At 33.9% G+C, this 19,893-nt stretch overlaps 1 protein-coding gene across 1 annotated transcript; it reads right to left on the minus strand.

Annotated features, from left to right (window-relative positions):
• Positions 1-1,857: 1,857 nt before the first annotated feature.
• On the minus strand, positions 1,858-2,882 carry LOC141688819 (uncharacterized). The gene is made up of 3 exons (XM_074492932.1): positions 2,642-2,882; positions 2,307-2,453; positions 1,858-2,252 (listed from the first exon to the last, which is right to left on the minus strand). Exons 1-3 carry the CDS (start codon positions 2,880-2,882, stop codon positions 1,858-1,860), a joined length of 783 nt encoding a protein of 260 aa, XP_074349033.1.
• Positions 2,883-19,893: the final 17,011 nt, after the last annotated feature.

A 19,893-nucleotide genomic window follows, 5' to 3' on the forward strand; every position in this document is an offset into this window, starting at 1 on the left:
CGTATCTTATATTATTTGGTCCATGTGCTCAAATATATGTTTTGATAATTACAAGTATGATATTGATATGTAATTGGTAAGAAACGAACTCAAAAAAATCCCCAGTCTTAGTCATGTATAAGAATAAGATTGCAATCACTGGAAAATGTGATACATAGAACTTAGAACTAGTTTGTGCACGTTTTGGAACACATCGGTACCTTGTCAAGCTTTGGTTTTACTTGACGAGGGACGCAAACTAGTCCCCCGTCGAATAAGAATTAGAACCCAGTCACTTGGGAAGTGTGACATAAAGTATAATATGTCGGTCACTGACAACGTGTGGCATAAGGCGTGATTTAGGACCGTGGGACTAAAGATAAAAATTTGTTATTAAGATTTATTGATTGATTAATAATTTTGATATGTGGATTATATAATGTGTCGTGTGCTTTGCTTTGATAATGGTTATTGATTATATTGTGTGCATCTTTGTTCACCTTATTATCGAATATATGTGTGATTTTGTGTGATATGTGTTATGTGTCAAGCCTGTTTAAATTGTGTTTTCGAAAAATTTAAAAATATTATTTTGAGCCGTTGAACGGTAGTTGCTAGCTGGGCTTCGCAGCTCATTATTTTAATATTTCAGGTTTTGTCTAAGAGTTCGAGTTGGATAACACTGAAATTTGAGGACTTAGTTTTGGAGTAGATTGATTTTGGACTTTTGTTAGCTGCGCTTTTATAATAATAGTCACCTTTGTAATTGAATTTTATATGAGTAAATTTGTTTTGTATTAGTTTTAATTTTGAATTAATAGTCCGAAAGTGCGGGCTGTTACACATATGCATTTGGACAGTTCACAACCTGCATATTAATATTCCCAGTGCAACATGGTTAATTAATTAGAACTGTTTTTTTATATTTGGTTTGGTTGCATCCTTGCAGGAAGTATTTAAGAACTACTCCTAAATTATCTTATGTACCGAAATTGAGCAATATTTAAGAACTAAACTTGTGTTATAGAAAGATTTTGACTATCCGTTCCACTCTAGAGAAATTCAAGATATCTCAGATATATATTCGACCATTTATTCGACTAGTACTGATGCGTCCACATTCTTTAGCTAATTTAGGCACTGGTTATGAATCTTTATTTTCTGTTTCGATACCAAGTTGCTTTGTGGTCCATCTGGGGAAATTGAAATGCCTTCTAAATTCCTACTGTATGGTATTGTGATCTTAACTCAAACTTATAATATCTTATTTCTTATAATGCAGGTAGATCAAATAATAAGAAGTATGAAACATTATTAAAAGAGAAATTTGTTTTCATACATCACTGGAATGCGCTACGATTCTCACCAAAATATCATGGCCTTGGATACTAGTAAAAAACCACTAGATCAAGCAAAATACTATGATTCTCTCAAAGCAAGGATAATGAGAAACATAACATAATTTGTTTAGTGTTTACTTTGAATTTAATTTGTGACTATTAATATGCCTGGATAATTTACTTATTTTATTAATCAATAATCTTTATTGTTCAGAAGCAAATTAAATAGACAATTGTAACTTAATAAAAAAGATACATAACAAGTTGAAGATATTACATGTGTGTCTTAATCCATATCACAGCCATGATATCTGCCAAAGATACTCCACAAGATCATTTTGTAAATGAATATGAGCTTGTTTATCTCGAATTTGCTGGTGCGCTTGTATAAATTCTCTAAGCGTACTCGGATGAGTACGATGCCGATTAACAGTTGGCATTTCATAATCTGTATCAAATAGTTCATCTTCTATATGTAATTTCCTTTCATCTTCAATAATTATATTATGCAAAATTATGCAGGTTGTCATAATATACTTCATTGTGCCCATATCCAAAATCTTGATGGTCCGCGAATAATTGCAAGTCGAGATTGTAACACTCCGAATGCTCTCTCTACATCTTTTCTAAAAGATTCTTGTGCATGTGCAAAATGCTTTCTTTTGTTATCTTGAGGTTTTGAAACAGTTTTAACAAATATTGGCCAAGAAGGATATATACCATCAACCAAATAATATCCCATATAATATTCATATCCATTGACAGTAAACCTCACTTCAGGTCCACGACCTTCCGCCAAATCTTTAAATAGATGAGATCGGTCTAATACATTAATATCATTTAATGATCCTGGTAATCCGAGAAAAGAATGCCAAATCCACAAGTCTTTTGAAGTAATTGCTTCTAATATAATAGTTAGTTCATGAACATGACCTGTGTACATACCTTGCCAACCAGTTGGACAATTTTTTCACTTCCAGTACATACAATCAATACTACCCAACATCCCAGAAAAGCCTCGTTGTTCATTTTCTCTTAACAATCTAGACACATCTTCATCATTTGGCTGTCTCAAATATTCAGCCCCACAGACTTCAATGATTGCTTTAACAAATCTTTTTAAGCTCTCTATTTCTGTACTCTCACCAATTCAAACATAATCATCAACAGCATCACCAGTTGTTCCTTCTGCAAGTATCTTTAGTGCATATGTCACTTTCGGAAGTGATGATAGTCTACGAACTCCCACAACATCAGTTCGTTGAGTAAAATAATTATCATGAGTTTTAACCGCTTCTTCAATGCGTAAAACAAGGATCTACGCATCCGAAATCTTCGATAGAACTTTGCTTCTGTATATGTAGGTGTATTAGAGAAATAATCACGATATAGTCTAGCATGACCTTCTTCTCTACTACGATCAAATACACAATGATTGAATGTAGAACCTCGATGGCGTGAGATAGAATTCACTTCTTGTTGTCGATGATGAAGATAAACGACACTCATTCTGATTCTTGCTTCATGCCCTTCTTCTCCCGCCTGCATGATATCAAGACTCATTTTTGTCATGTTATCCATTACAGATGAATATTTTATAATTGAGAATGAATTAAGCCCTAGCCTAGCACTATGTATATGTGTCTTTCTCATTTTTTATAATTACATTTAATATATATATATATATAATTACTAATTTAATTTTATATTTTAACTTTATATAATATTAATTGTAAAAATTTATTATCAAAAAGTTGTCAAAAAAATTCGTTGTTAACCAAATTTATTAGTTACTTATATAATAATTTTAATGTACATTTTTATATAAAAAAACTAGAAACAAATTACTTGGATAAAAAGGAATTAGTTAAATGTTTTATAATATATAAAATTAATGTTTGTCAACTAATTTTTATCAGGTTTTAAATATTATAATAACATTATTAAATATATTTTATAATATGTATATATATATTATTTTCACTTATATTAACTAAAAAATAATTAATTTTTTTTAATATTTCTTACCAACCCTTTTTGATAAAAGGTAATTGTTGAAATATAACCGTTGAAATTTGGAAATCAGAATTAAAACTGGTTTTCAAATATAACTAATCATTATAACTAATACCTTTGAAGCGCAATTCTTTACAAGTTCAGCAAATTTTACATAATATTTATTTTCTACTTACATAGCTAACGGATATAGCTACTTCGCTTGGATATACTCTTAGCTAACAATTTTAGCTATTGTAATCGGAGATGCTGCTAGCACACCATGTAGAGCACTTATTGGATTTGCTCTTGTTTCAACCTTAAATTCATACAACCAAAAACTGTAATTAATATAGGTTTAAAGGAAGTGTTAGTTACCGTATTGGGTTGGGTTGCATAAATCAAAGGAGACCTTACTTAAAATATTTAAAATTATGTATCATCTGAATCGTGTTAAATTTTTTTAATATGTTATAAATAACTTATTGCTAGTGTTAGAAAACTTCTCCCGCTCAGCTACCTCTGCCAAAATTCGTTGTTTTTTAGCACAACTGGTAAGGACGGTTTAAACCGAATACATTCCAATAAATATATAAATTGAATAAATCTCAGTCCACTTGTTATATCCCGTAATTTAAATTAATAATAATCTAGATTATACTAAAACAAAGTACAACTGACATCATTCTAGCTTATGTGTCAAGCTCTCCTTTCAGCGCTTACATCATCAAATCCTATGTATCAAACTCTTATTAATTTTGCTGATTTCATCTTCCACTAACAATTCTCTCCTTAATTAATTTATCTTTAATCTCTCTCGCTCTCTTCATTTATTATCTCCATTAATTCTCTCTCTTACCCATTTCTCATTTCTCTCTTACCAATTTCTCATTCTCTTTCTTTCTCATTTTTATATTCTTAAATTAATAACTTTTAATAGTTTTATTTTTTTTGCTAATTTTATCTTATTCAAAATTAATTTTAGTTACACAAATATTTATTATTATATTTTTGTATTTAATAAAAAGTTGATAATCAATAATTATAGTTTGGGTAATGTCATTTTTAAAATTTTTATATTTATATTTTATTCTATTCTCATTAGTATGTAATAAAATATTGTATTAATTTATATTATTCAAATTAAGCTATTTCAAAATAATTTTTTAAAAAACAATTAAAATATAACCGGGCCTCGGCCCGGGAACTAATCCAGTAAAAGAATAAAAGAAAAAATGAGTTAAAATTCGATAAATATTAGAACCTTTAAAAAATAAATTAGATTAACGGGCCTAAAATTTGGATCAAACTTAAATATGGATAACTTGTAAGTTAAAAATTAGGGTTTTGTATCGTTATAAATATATCTTATTCGTCTTCCTCATTTTTAATATCAAAATCCGTATGACTCTTTTACATAAAAATCAGTAATTTTGTAAAATTTGTTTTGAATTCACCGTAAATCAGAATTCGTAGATCTTTGACTTTTCAGAAAGATATTTTTGTTATCTTCAACTTTCATGCTTCATGTTTTTGAAGAAAATAACGTTTAGAGTGTCAAAAAGGCTAAATAATGATCTGATTAGAATTGGAATCGCGGAGATGTTCGAAATTTTAGATGTTTCTTGTTTGATTGGTTGCTATGGATTGAACATGTGTTCTAATCTGAATAATTTTTTGTGTAATTGAGATACGTGACTATTCGTTGCAATGTATTATTTATATGCTTAGGTGTTTTGTTAGTAACTTTCTGTAGCTTCGTACTATATTAGTTGATGACATGTTCTTAATTATTTAGTAAATAACTATTCGTTACTCCATATTTATTGTATAACATATATTGTTATGTTTGATTACACGTTCTCGGATATTTAATTTTATATCTTGAATAAGATATCGATATGCGATTAATATGATAAGGAAATAATTGTTTTCAGAATCCCTCAGTTTTAGATTATGCATCGAATCGTAGAAATCCGGTCATTGGATAGTGTTAGGAAATGAATAACACACAGGGGGGTGAATGTATTTTACTGTTTTAAGTTTTTCTTGAATCTTTTATGGTTGAATAAAGTAAATTAAATCTTGTAGTGAAAGTGTGTTCATGCAAAAATTAAACTTGCAAGAATAAAGAACACAGATCTTCAAAACTCACTGAATTTTATATTAAAATTAAGAATGCTTTGCTACAAAATTTCTAGGCATTTTGTTGATAAAGAGCTTAGCTTCTACTTAAGAGTGTTACAAGATTTTCTATCTAAATTGTTACAACTGACAAAAGTCCAGTGTTAACTTTATAACTCAGTTAACTACTAATTTACACAGTGTACAATAAGACATGCTATTAACCTTTACTAAACTGCCACTTGTCATTTCCATTTTAGGAAAAGTGAATCTTCTATTTCTGGCTTAACATATCTTTAGCATACTGTGATTATCTTGATCTTCCTTTCTCAGTTAATCTTCACCATTGATCTTGCACATCCTTCAAGCTGCTTTTTGTAGACTTGTCAATCCAGCTGGTTGGATTGTTTGTTGATTGTGTATCTTGGATATTGAACTGGTCTGCATTTTGTACTTTGAGAATTTACCTTGAGATCTCCAGTTAGGCATATAGAGATCTTGACATCTCGATAAGTATATTGACTTATTGAGATCTCTAATACTCTATAGTGAATTTGACTTATAGAGGTCTCTGAGTTCTCGAATGAGACTTTGGCTTGTCGAGATCTCTCAGCTTCATGTCTTCACTTTGACTTATCGATGACTTAGAGTTCTCTAGTGAATTTTGACTTATCGATAACTCTGAGTTCTCTAGTGGACTTTGAATTATCGATAACTCGGAGTTCTCTAATGAATGTAGACTTGTCGATAACTCTGAGTTCTCTGGTGAAGAAATGACTTGTCGATATCTCCAAAATTCATGTCTTCAATTGACTTGTCGATATCTCTCTGAGTTCTCTAGTAGCTTTCCTGACTTCTCGATAAGTCATTTGGAGTTCTCGAATGACTTCTCTATAACACTAAATATGTGACTTGTAGAAATCTTGACTTAGAGTGTTTTTATCCAAACAGATTTATTCAACTCCAAGCTTCTTCAAAAATTCTTCTGAGGCATGATCATCTTGATCTTCTTCCAGATAGAATCCTTAGGCTTGATATTATTTAAGGAAAAACACTCCAGTCTGCTTCTTTACATTTTTACAGATTTTAAAATGTTACAAGTACAAAACACAAATTAAGATAACAATACAACTTATTTAGGGTTGACAAATTGTCTTAGTCTTGTTAAGGTACATGCATGTCTTGCACAACAGATAGTGTGACACATATAGCTAGTTTACGCACGCTCCGGAACACATAGATGTCTTGTTGAGTTTGTCTTAACGAGAGCGGAAACTGTCCCACATCGAACCATCAAATATTGAATCATCGAATTTAGGGTCGTGTCGCTGGCATAGCGCGACCGTAATTTAGGACCGTGGGGTTTTGATATAAGAATTTGATTATTGAATAAGAATAAGAATTTTTTTTCTTTATTTTTTTTATCGGAGGTAACACGCAGCCGCTACCCTTCGGGGTAAACCGCATTTAAGCGACATTCTCTGGCTCAGGAGGCATAATCATAAATTCTCCTCCCGTGGGATTCGAACCTGTGGCCAATAGGATACTTATCCCCTGTAACACCCCCAAATACGGGGACGGGGATCTGGGTTGTCACGAGTTCCATTTCCCTTAACAACACTTAATCTAAATAAACAACCAGTTATTGCATACTGTGACCCCACAATACACACACACACCACAAGTTATAGTCTCAGAGATGAATACCAAAATAACACAAGTCATTTCATTCCACAATTATAAGTCATTACACCTCAAAAGGGTTTCTGAATAAATTTACATATTCTTTGCCATTATTATAATTCATAATATACATAAGTCTGGTACATCAAAAGTTGAAAGCCTAGCCTATTGGTAGTTCCTACCTCAGCTACAATGGCATCAACGCCTACAGGAAACTGCGGAACATTTCCTATCCGCTCGCGAATTGGGAGCTTGGTCATGTTCATCTTGTCTAGTTGTTGTTGTGTGATGGAAGAATAAAGCAAGGATGAGCAACAAGCCCACCGAAATAACATGTATAATAATGAACAATATATGAGCATTTTCATAATACTCATGAAACTCTTGGTCAAGCAGAAATGAACCAAGTTTGATATCTTAATGTGACCAAGTCGCAAAATATATGTATATATACTTTTCAAAATCTTGGAAATCCTCTTGCATGCATAATATACACAGAGTTCCAGTTTATAACTGTATAAAAATATCGTTGCAAGGTGATCTCATATATCTAACCTTGTCTCAACGTTATTCTGAAAATCTTTGTCATGCATAAGATAATCATTAACTAGATATAAGTTGAAAAGATGAAGTTACAAGATACTCCAATATACTTATATCTTTTCCGAATACTACTTGAACTACCATCGTTCAACGCATAATCAGTTTCAAAAGTTCATCACATAGATGAGACTACAAGATAAGACTAGAATAAATTTAATCTTTGAAATATCATTCAACAGAAATGAAGTTACGAGATACTTCATTAAGTCCCGATATATATATATATATATATATATATACACCTATATATATATCATACTTTCTTTAAAAACCTCTGTTATGAACAGTATAAACAGAGTTATAATACTGAATAAATTTGGAAAGAAGAAAACTTTGGCATAAACCCGATATCTTGCTGATCAGGAAAATATACCAATTAAGTAACCTGTTCTATTAGTAGATGGATGAATCCCCCACCGTTCATCACCCTGGCCGCATTAGGACCTTGTGCTGGAACGCCACCCGGCCTCTTACGCGTTGATGGACTGCCACCCAGCCACCTACACATTGATAGACCGTACCCCGGCCCGTCGCTTATGCCGACTCATTTATATGGACTTACTTCCCGAATGTTGGGCAAGTAATCAAATTCATTTATCAAAACAACAACCTCGTTACGAATATAAAATACACCACAGAGCCGGATCCCTCAGATTTTTAAACGAGTATTTAAATCCCCTTCGAAAGGAAGATCTTAAATTTGAAAACAATTTTTGGGATCCGCTCTACCCTTTAAAATTATTTTGAAGACTCGAAAATATTTTTGAAAGGGTTTGGAATAAGGATGATTTAATAAAATAAATCAGTCCCGATATGTTGGAAAAAATCAGAATATTATGCTATAATAATATTCCAATAACAAATAGCTTTTATCAAAGCAAATGAAGTAAAAGTTTTGAAAATAACTTTCTGAAAATATTTAAGGTAAGAATGATTGACGATATCAATCATTTCTCGAATACTTGGCTAATAACAAAACATTATTCTTTAAGAAAATAATGAATATTATTTAATAAAATAAACAGAGTCATAAGTAATCGAATGAATATTCAAACTAATATTCACTTATAATTTAAAACTATCGAATAAATATTATTCGATTAATAGTTTTGAAAACTATATATATATATATAATATACTCGGGAACATCGCCTCCTGGTTTAGAAAAATGTTCAACTTTGGGTCCCCTATACTAAGGGTATACGCAAATAATGCCTATCTCTTGCATATGTATTATGCACCTTATAACAATTGAATCGATAATAAAATATTAAGATTATGAAACATGCATGCATATATATATATATATATCATATCAACATGCTCCAATATATCGCAAAACTTGCTAATAACAACCATGCACTTATCTCAAGATAATGCATAAATATATTTACATCACAACAACAGTATAACGGGTAGAAAACTTGCCTGAGTATTCTGGGGTAGACTTAAGCTTAGAGTGGGTCCGGTAACCTATGAACAACAACATAAGCCGGAATTAAACCACGGTCGCTTAAGAAACTAGACTTTATCCACTTAGACCCTAACATTCGCTTCTGCGCTTAACGATTTTCCTTAGTCGCTCGAGTACACTCGGCTCCACCATTTTTATAAAATTAACCGTTAAACGTTTTAAGGCGATACTTTTACGAGTACTTTACCAACTGCCTAATCCACCTTGCATAATTTTTTTGTAATCCAATTAGTCTTTTAAGGGCCTTAAACAAGGTTTCAAAGTTAAGCGATGGGTAAAGGTTCGTTCGCGAAATGTCGTAACTTAAAACGGTCATTTCTCCTAAACCGTATATCGGATCTAAGCAAACCACATACCAAAATGAAGCTTATGAAATGATCTAGCTAAACATGGAAAAAGTATAGTTTGTTCAGTGAGTTCTCTGGTCCGAAATTCATGCACAAGCAGTCTAAAAGAAAATGGGCGTTACGACGGCTATGTTTACGAGTTTTCCAAATTTTACCAATCCAAACAATCGCCAATCCTCAGCAAATCATCGACCAACATTACCAAACCAAGATCTTACCTAAAACTACCAATTCAAGTCAAAACCTTTCAAAATCATAACTCATTACAAGTACTAACATAGATCCATCAACAACCACCTTATAAACAATCAAAACTAACTAAACATACATGGATCTTACTACACATACATGGATCTTAGTATATAACACTAATAAATCCATAAACTCATAAAAAAAACTCAAAATCAAGGTTAGATTTATAGAGATTATACCTTCCTTGGAGTGTAATAAGTTGCTAGGGAGCCTGAGGGAGCCTTGATTTAACCTTCTAATACCTTGATCTTGCAAAAGAATTCAAGAACAAAAAGTTAAAGTTTTGAAATCACTATTCACTTAAACATTTAGAGAATCGATTAGCCATGAAATTCTTGAAATTAAGAGCTCAGATTCATGGTATAACTAAGTTTATAATTATGGAATCCAACCAAACCAACCTAGGAATTTATGCTTGTTTGGATGATGAACTTTGGAAATTTTTCCTTGCTTTTTTGAAGAAAAACTGTGAGCAAGAGAAGAAGAATGAAGGAGAATGCTTCTTTGATTTGTCTTGGTGATTTGTGTGGTGTTTTGCTTGTTTGGTTAATATTAACCTTGGTTTAACCAAGGTTAAAACACTTGGCCACCATTCATCTTTGCTAAATATCTTTCTAACCTTGCTTACATCATCAAGCTTATGTCATCCTCTTTCCACTTGTCTTTATATTGTGGTTTGATGATGTCATGATACCTGGCTTCTTGTACAAGTTTGTCTCTTGGTCGTTTATTTGTTCTACGGTTCGCTTATCTCCCTTTCTCGTTAATCGTTTGAGGGATCATATCCGGGATCTTATTACTTGGGCTTCCCTAAACCTTTCTTAATATTTTATATGACTTAAATGATCCTCTCTTATAATCCTTGAATTGAAATCATTTTCATCATGTTACCTTATACTTAATTCTGTCGGTATCTGGTGGATTTTCAAGAAAACTCAAGGTGTCCGAATTCAAATTCTGACGATCTTTACATACCCTTATATACATTATGGAGTGCTAATATGATCTCATAATATCCATTAAAGAACCCCTACATAGGGTGGTCTGACAATTTTTATTAATCAGCAATATCAGCAAAAGTTACTATTCATCAGGGTCTCAAAAATTTCTAAAAATTGGGGTTATTACAGTCTCCCCTCCTTAAAATGATTCAGTCCCGGAATCAGATAGAAAACAATCAGGGATACCTTTCTAGCCTTGCACTTTCTAGTTCCCAAGTCAATTCGTTCACATTATGGTTCTGCCACAAAACCCTGACTAGCTTGATAACCTTGTTCCGAAGTACTTGTCCCTTTTTGATCCATCATCCTCACTGGCCGTTCCATGTGGGTTTAGTCTGGTTGCATGTCTATGAGCTCGTATTCTCCCATATGTCTGACATTCGGATTACACTTCCTCAATATTGATACATGGAACATGTTATGAACTTGCTGCAGGTTCGGGGGTAGGGCTAGTTCATTTGAAAACTTCCCAATACATCTTAATATATCCAAGGGTCCAACAAATCGTGGACTTAGCTTTCCTTTCTTTCCGAACCTCATCAATCCTTTCCAAGGCTTTCCAAGGGGATACCTATAACAACATTAGGTCCCATATTTCATATACTTTGTCCTTTCGAGTCAAATCAGCATACTTCTTCTGTTCATCCCGGGGTTGCTACCAGCCGTCCTCTGATTAGATCCACTATGTCTTTGGTCGTTTGGACCACTTTGGTTCTGAGCACCTTGCGCTCTCCAACTTCATTCTGATACAAGGGAGATCGACATCTTTTTCTGTACAGGGCCTCGTAAGGCGACATTTCGACACTGTCATATCATCCATCGTCGTAAGAAAACTCAATCCGTGCTAACTGATCATTCCAAATTTCTTTCAAGTCTAACGCACAGACTCTCATCATAGCTTCTAGCGCTATAGCTTTTGATTCTCAATACCCACTTTTTTTCAGTTGGTAAGTGTTACTATCTTCCATTTATAATACCATTCTGACCATACTGTTACTCGCTAGCGTTCTATAACCTTCTAATCATTTTGTTGACCTTAGTACCAAAAACACGTTTCAATTTCGGAGACAACGCACTTACAGTTCTCATTTTCTAGCTAATTCTATATTTGGAAGCTTGATCAATCATATAGAAATAAAATAATTTATCACTATATGTCTATGCGCTCGTATTCTCCTATATGTCTGACATTCGGATTATACTTCCTTAATATTGATGCGTGGAATATATTATGAACTTGCTGCAGGTTCGGGGGTAAGGCTAGTTCATTTGACAACTTCCCAATACATCTTAATATATCCAAGGGTCCAACAAATCGTGGACTTAACTTTCCTTTCTTTCCGAACCTCATCAATCCTTTCCAAGGCTTTCCAAGGGGATACCTTTAACAACACTAGGTCCCATATTTCATACACTTTGTCCTTTCGAGTCAAATCAGCATACTTCTTCTGTCCATCCCGGGGTTGCTACCAGCCGTCCTCTGATTAGATCCACTATGTCTTTGGTCCTTTGGACCACTTTGGGTCTGAGCACCTTGCGCTCTCCAACTTCATTCTGATACAAGGGAGATCGACATCTTTTTCTGTACAGGGCCTCATAAGGCGACATTTCGATACTGTCATATCATCCATCGTCGTAAGAAAACTCAATCCGTGCTAACTGATCATTCCAAATTTCTTTCAAGTCTATCGCACAGACTCTCATCATAGCTTCTAGCGCTATAGCTTTTGCTTCTCAATACCCACTCTTTTCCAGTTGGTAAGTGTTACTATCTTCCATTTATAATACCATTATGACTATACTGTTACTCGCTAGCGTTCTATAACCTTCTAAACATTTTGTTGACCTTAGTACCAAAAACACGTTTCAATTTCGGAGACAACGCACTTACAATTCTCATTTTCTAGCTAATTTTATATTTGGAAGCTTGATCAATCATATAGAAATAAAATAATTTATCACTATATGTCTATGCGCTCGTATTCTCCTATATGTCTGACATTCGGATTATACTTCCTTAATATTGATACGTGGAACATGTAATGAACTTACTGCAGGTTCGGGGGTAAGGCTAGTTCATTTGACAACTTCCCAATACATCTTAATATATCCAAGGGTCCAACAAATCGTGGACTTAGCTTTCCTTTTTTTCTGAACCTCATCAATCATTTCCAAGGCTTTCCAAGGGGATACCTTTAACAACACTAGGTCCCATATTTCATACACTTTGTCCTTTCGAGTCAAATCAACATACTTCTTCTGTCCATCCCGGGGTTGCTACCAACCGTCCTCTGATTAGATCCACTATGTCTTTGGTCCTTTGGACCACTTTGGGTCTGAGCACCTTGCGCTCACCAACTTCATTCTGATACAAGGGAGATCGACATCTTTTTCTATACAGGGCCTCGTAAGGCGACATTTCGACACTGTCATATCATCCATCGTCGTAAGAAAACTCAATCCGTGCTAACTGATCATTCCAAATTTCTTTCAAGTCTATCGCACAGACTCTCATCATAGCTTCTAGTGCTATAGCTTTTGCTTCTCAATACCCACTCTTTTCCAGTTGGTAAGTGTTACTATCTTCCATTTATAATACCATTCCGACTATACTGTTACTCGCTAGCGTTCTATAACCTTCTAATCATTTTGTTGACCTTAGTACCAAAAACACGTTTCAATTTCGGAGACAACGCACTTACAGTTCTCATTTTCTAGCTAATTCTATATTTGGAAGCTTGATCAATCATATAGAAATAAAATAATTTATCACTATATGTCTATGCGCTCGTATTCTCCTATATGTCTGACATTCGGATTATACTTCCTTAATATTGATACGTGGAACATGTTATGAACTTGCTGCAGGTTCGGGGGTAAGGCTAGTTCATTTGACAACTTCCCAATACATCTTAATATATCCAAGGGTCCAACAAATCGTGGACTTAGCTTTCCTTTCTTTCCGAACCTCATCAATCCTTTCTAAGGCTTTCCAAGGGGATATCTTTAACAACACTAGGTCCCATATTTCATACACTTTGTCCTTTCGAGTCAAATCAGCATACTTCTTCTGTCCATCTCAGGGTTGCTACCAGCCGTCCTCTAATTAGATCCACTATGTCTTTGGTCCTTTGGACCACTTTGGGTCTGAGCACCTTGCGCTCTCCAACTTCATATAGAAATAAAATAATTTATCACTATATGTCTATGCGCTCGTATTCTCCTATATGTCTGACATTCGGATTATACTTCCTTAATATTGATACGTGGAACATGTTATGAACTTGCTGCAGGTTCGGGGGTAAGGCTAGTTCATTTGACAACTTCCCAATACATCTTAATATATCCAAGGGTCCAACAAATCGTGGACTTAGCTTTCCTTTCTTTCCGAACCTCATCAATCCTTTCCAAGGCTTTCCAAGGGGATACCTTTAACAACACTAGGTCCCATATTTCATACACTTTGTCCTTTCGAGTCAAATCAGCATACTTCTTCTGTCCATCCCGGGGTTGCTACCAGCCGTCCTCTGATTAGATCCACTATGTCTTTGGTCCTTTGGACCACTTTGGGTCTGAGCACCTTGCGCTTTCCAACTTCATTCTGATACAAGGGAGATCGACATCTTTTTCTGTACAGGGCCTCGTAAGGCGACATTTTGACACTGTCATATCATCCATCGTCGTAAGAAAACTCAATCTGTGCTAACTGATCATTCCAAATTTCTTTCAAGTCTATCGCACAGACTCTCATCATAGCTTCTAGCGCTATAGCTTTTGCTTCTCAATACCCACTCTTTTCCAGTTGGTAAGTGTTACTATCTTCCATTTATAATACCATTCTGACTATACTGTTACTCCCTAGCGTTCTATAACATTCTAATCATTTTGTCGACCTTAGTACCAAAAACACGTTTCAATTTCGGATACAACGCACTTACAGTACTCATTTTCTAGCTAATTCTATATTTGGAAGCTTGATCAATCATATAGAAATAAAATAATTTATCACTACCACATAAATGGCCTATAGCAACATACAAAACTGGTGTTGCCAAGAAAAATGTTGGCTTAGGTGGCCAAAAACTGAAAATGATGATATACAGCAACATCATAATCAAGTGTTGGTAAAAGTGTTGCCTTAGATTTTCTACGCCAACACTTTTCTTGGTGTTGCCTTACACAGATGAAAAAATTACTCAAAATAAGTGGGGGAAACATCCCGCTCTCTAATTTTGGTTGCCCGGGACTTAAAATATTGAAAAAAGCGGGCAATCAAATATTAAAATTATAATAATTTAATATGATTTACAAATTGAATAAATAACGTACTTGATGATTTATGAAATTATACATAGTAAACTTTAAAAAGTTTCAAATAGAAATTTTCGAAGGTCTTAAAATTTTAAGAAATTAGTATATAAATTTCAAAAGTAATAAAAAGTTAAAATATTATATATTCCCCTCATTTTAATACGTGCATTAATATATGCGTTTTAAAAATAAAAAATATTAAAAAAAAATTAAATATACGAATTATAGAAGTGATAAAATACACATAAATAATCAATTCTTTTATTAAATGATTATTTGAATTTTATTATTAAAATATAAAGCATAAACTTATCTGTGTATCTAACTGGACTCATATCGGCCCATATTTGGGCTAAGCGGGTAAAATCGCCGCCCAAATTTTCAGAACTTGTTTAAATTTTTTAGTTTTTCAGAATATACCCAACCACCCATTTCACTCGCGTATCTTCTCTCCGCCTAATCCCTCTTTCTTTTCCATCACTCTCTCTGGCCAACCCTTTCAATTTATATTTCTAATTAGGACTCGATTGAATCGGGGTGAGAATCAGTTGTACCCGTGTATGTCTTCTTCTTCATTTTTCAATCCTCTCTCTCCCTCCCCCCATACACATAAAAACATATATGATGTTGTGGGTATATGATTAAATTGACAAGTGAAATATGGGTTCGAGTAGTAGCCGCCTGGGTTCACGCCATCATCGGACACCAACAAGGCCCAAACACAGCCGTCGCCTTCTTTCTGCTCTTGTTTGTGACGGTGCTTCCTCTTCTCATTCATCCACTCTTCAGGTACCCCCTTCATTAAAGGCTTTTCGTATGTGTTTTCTGCTGATTCGTCTCAGGTTGTTGCTTAATTTGATCGAATTGAGATTCTAGGGTTTTGATTTTTAAATTGTTTGTTAAGGTTTATTTTCTGTTATATGTTTTCGATGACTTTGTAATGTAAAATTGAAGTTCCATGGTTTTAATTTTTGTAAATTTTAGTTGTGGAATACTATCTAATGTTTTGTAGGATGATGTGTTTGACAAAATGGTGAACCCGATAGTAGAGGATATTATGAAAGGGAAGAGTGGGATGTTAGCTGCATTAGGTCCTAGTGGTTCTGGAAAGGCGCCAAAGGTGTTCCTACCTCCGGTATGACGTCATTGTTTTCCCTTTTTTTAATTATCTATTCTATACGAAACTTATTACCAACACCCGCACACCTTTTTCCTAAGAATTAGTATCTTTTTCTATTTCTTATATTGCAGTATTAAGCTGTGTAAGAAAGGATAGCCATCTGGTGATCTCTTGGTGAGTTGTGGCTTGATAGGTGAAGTAGTTAAGGTTTATGAGGATTTCGAGTTATGGGATAATGTAATATATTGTTACTGGTATGATCAATGATTTACATTGTTTCCTTTTCTCCTTGACATTTCGTCATCTGTCTTCCTTTAAATTTTATGTACACTCTCATACAAGCCTTTGTGATGCTGAGTTACTTAAATTAAAAAAATGTTTGTGTATTTAGGTATTGTGTAACGGTGTAACCTATCCTGTTCTTTATGAAAAGCCTGGTAAGAGTATACATATTAAAGTGACTATTGATTTGTAATTGGATGTTATCAGGGGATCTTTCTGTATTTCCCGAAGAGGATAATGGATCTGCAATTTTCACTGTAAGTACTCTTTTGATTGCTACAGATTCAGCATTTTTAACCATTACTTACATGATTGAAATGATCATGCCAATGCATATATTTACAAGTTATTCTGCTGCGAACTATTTTCTTCATTTTACCCTGCTGCATTATTGCCTGGGTAATCAGTCTCTTGTAAATTAGAAATGCAGATCTGGAACTTGCTCTTGCACAAGCCCCAAGTGTGGCCCTTTCAATGGTTACATCTTTAACAATAACCTCCATTATCAGTTTAGTAGATTTTTTCTGCATAGTTGTTAGCAGAGAGGTACTTTTACAACTGCTTGATCTTTTTATTTCTATTTTTGTATTGCGTGAAGTATTTTATCAAAAAATCATCTTATTTGACATATAATGAGTGACTTGAGTACTTTATTTTGTGTTCTATTTTTGATTATATGTTATAAGCAAGCTGAATGTTTATAGGTAGGCTTCAGCTTGTGTAGTTAACAATGTTTATGATATATTTTTTTGTATTCGGCAACAGGAACCAAAGTAGAAGGAATTCTGCGACAGGCAATAGATGTTGAGGAAGTGGATCACAGAGTTCAAGAATATGAACAGGGTAAGGATTTTATCTTTGATGTTTAGAACGATTATTTAGGAAAAAATAATTAAAAATAAGTCATACGTTGCAGGCATTGCTTTCTTTACCCATCAGTTTACACCTCAATCACCAAAGTATGACATGTACCCTTTGACTAAGTTTTCAAACTGAAAATAGATATCCTCTACTTCACTATAAATTTGTTATTTGCTTCTCTATACCCCAAGTTGTCCTTTCGTTAACTTCTTTTGAGGCAGAACTTTGACATTTATATATAAAAAACCATAACACATTTTGATTTCATAACAGTAACTGAGAATTGCGGTATGTGCTCATATCCTATTATGTTAGGAATTAGTTGATAAACAATCAAAACAACCACAATAATATCTAGTAATCTTCTCTGGTTGTAGGCCCCCCTCTCTCTCTCTCTCATGTCCAAGTAATATTTATTTTCGTAACTGTAATTTTTCCTTTATGCCCATAACAAATTACAATACAAGGTACGTAAACTGAAGCTTGCAGTTTTTGTTTCTAGGAAAGGTCGATTTTGGTGAAAACGAGGGTGCTCATGTGATTGGTGACTGTGTTAAGGTATCAGTTTGTATCTTTCGGAATCGGGACAGATCTAATAAATTTGTGTTTAATAATTCCTGATGATTGATAGACCATGCTTACCCCAATGAAGATGAATAATATAGTGCCAGCAAAATATTGAAAGGGAGTAAACTGTAATTATGGGTTTGCCATCCTGTAAATTATGGTGCTTTGATAGGCATGCATTTTAGAATATTAAGAGATGATTCCTACATTTTCAATTAATTTATCTTCATCATTGTGATGTTAAAAATGCATAATTCAAATCTTCTGGTAAATTATTCAAAATACACTATTATTTACTCTCAAGTGAATTTATTTTGCAGCATGTTCTTCGTGAATTACCTTCATCTCCCGTTCCTGCTTCTTGTTGCACTGCTTTGTTGGAAGCTTATAGTAATTGATTAGACCACTTCTTTGAAAACCGCGTATAGGGGTTCTGAGCTGGTAAAAAGCCACAACTGCGTATAATTTGCAGCATTGTGTTGCTTTTGTTTTTTTACTTTGTCCATCGAGTGTTCTTAAACTGGAGATTATTTGACGGTTTTAAAATTATGATGTATAGTTTGGTATAAATACGGTTATCTTATTTGAATCATTAATATATTATTGACAGGTATTTGTCTCTGGTCTCTTGCCTCTGCATTTCTAATTTATGGCATTAATATCTGTCAATTTACCATTCACTAGTTTAAGCATTTATGTCAGTCAGTATCTTTTATGTCAGACAGCTTCATATGTGCTTAGGCCAACCATCCGTATTTTGTAGTTCATGGAATGGTCACTTAGTACTTTATGTAGAATTGATTCTTTCAGTACACAGGAGGTGGAATCATTTAGGACAAATGGATCGGAATGTTCAAGAGCTTCGAGACAGTATCAAGGTGATGATGTCCAAGTTGGCGAAAAAGAATCCGGAGCTACAGATTGATATTGAAGAGCTGAGCAAGCTGCAGCCACCAAGTGAGCAGCCACCAAGTGATGCAACTGGAACACACAAGCAGCCACTAAGTGATGCAATCGGAGCAAGCAATTTTAGTCCTTGATCCTGTATATCGTAGTTATAATGATGCCTTTTGTGATATTAGACCATATATGGTACTTTTTAAAAATGTTTTTGTGGCCGTAGACTGTAAATGAAGTACTTCGTTTTATTTAAGTAGAATCAAGTCGGAATGTTGGAATTGATATTGGCATTATTTAGTGCTTGTATGACTGAAAGTATGTATTCAAGTTTTCTAAGTAGTTTTTGACTTGGCTTGCATCTGGGGTTTTGGTTTTTGTGTTGTTGTGGTTGGATTTGAACTATATTGGGATGTTACAATTTAGGCAAGAACCTGTCAAATTTTTTTACTAAACATGTTGCCTTAGCCTAAAATAATGTTAGGCAAAAATAAATCAAAAGATGTTGCTATAGCCAGGTAAGAGTTGGAAAAGATAAGAAATGTTAATAAAATTGGTGTTGCTATAGACTGAGACTGTGTTGCCATAAGAATTAAGGTAACATCAAATTTGTGTTGCTTTTAAAAACCCAGTGTTGCCATAAACTTAAAGCTAACACCGGTTCAGATGTTACTATTGACATTATAATGTTGCCATAGAGGTCTACAGTAACACATTTTTGGTGTTGGCATTGTTCTGTAAAATATGTTGGCAAATCATCAAAGGCCACGTACAAATTTCCAACACCCTCAAAATTGACCAAAGTGTTGCCTTAAGCTTTGTGGCAACATTTTTTTAGCATTTTTCACATTTTTTTTGATGTTGATGTAGGCCATTTATGTGGTAGTGTATTGAGAGATCACTATGATCATGAACACTTGTTACATCGCATAGTTAGTACAGAAGGTGGTCAGCCTTTAGTACCTGAAAAGAAATTAAACAACATATGGTATCCTACTAGGCTTCCATCACACAGATATATAGTCATTCGAAAAATACCTCCCCTTCTGAAAGGGTT

The sequence above is a fragment of the Apium graveolens genome, chromosome 2 (genome assembly GCF_009905375.1).
Source record: "Apium graveolens cultivar Ventura chromosome 2, ASM990537v1, whole genome shotgun sequence".
NCBI lineage: Eukaryota > Viridiplantae > Streptophyta > Magnoliopsida > Apiales > Apiaceae > Apium > Apium graveolens.

Excerpts from the sequence above, each read along its gene's own strand:
- LOC141688819 (XM_074492932.1), bottom strand. The coding sequence starts at position 2,882 with ATGAGTCTTGATATCATGCAGGCGGGAGAAGAAGGGCATGAAGCAAGA. Across the intron at positions 2,454-2,641 it reads CTATCGAAGATTTCGGATGC|AAATAGAGAGCTTAAAAAGA; the intron begins GTAGATCCTTGT and ends GTGAGAGTACAG. Across the intron at positions 2,253-2,306 it reads GATGTTGGGTAGTATTGATT|GTCATGTTCATGAACTAACT; the intron begins GTATGTACTGGA and ends GTATGTACACAG.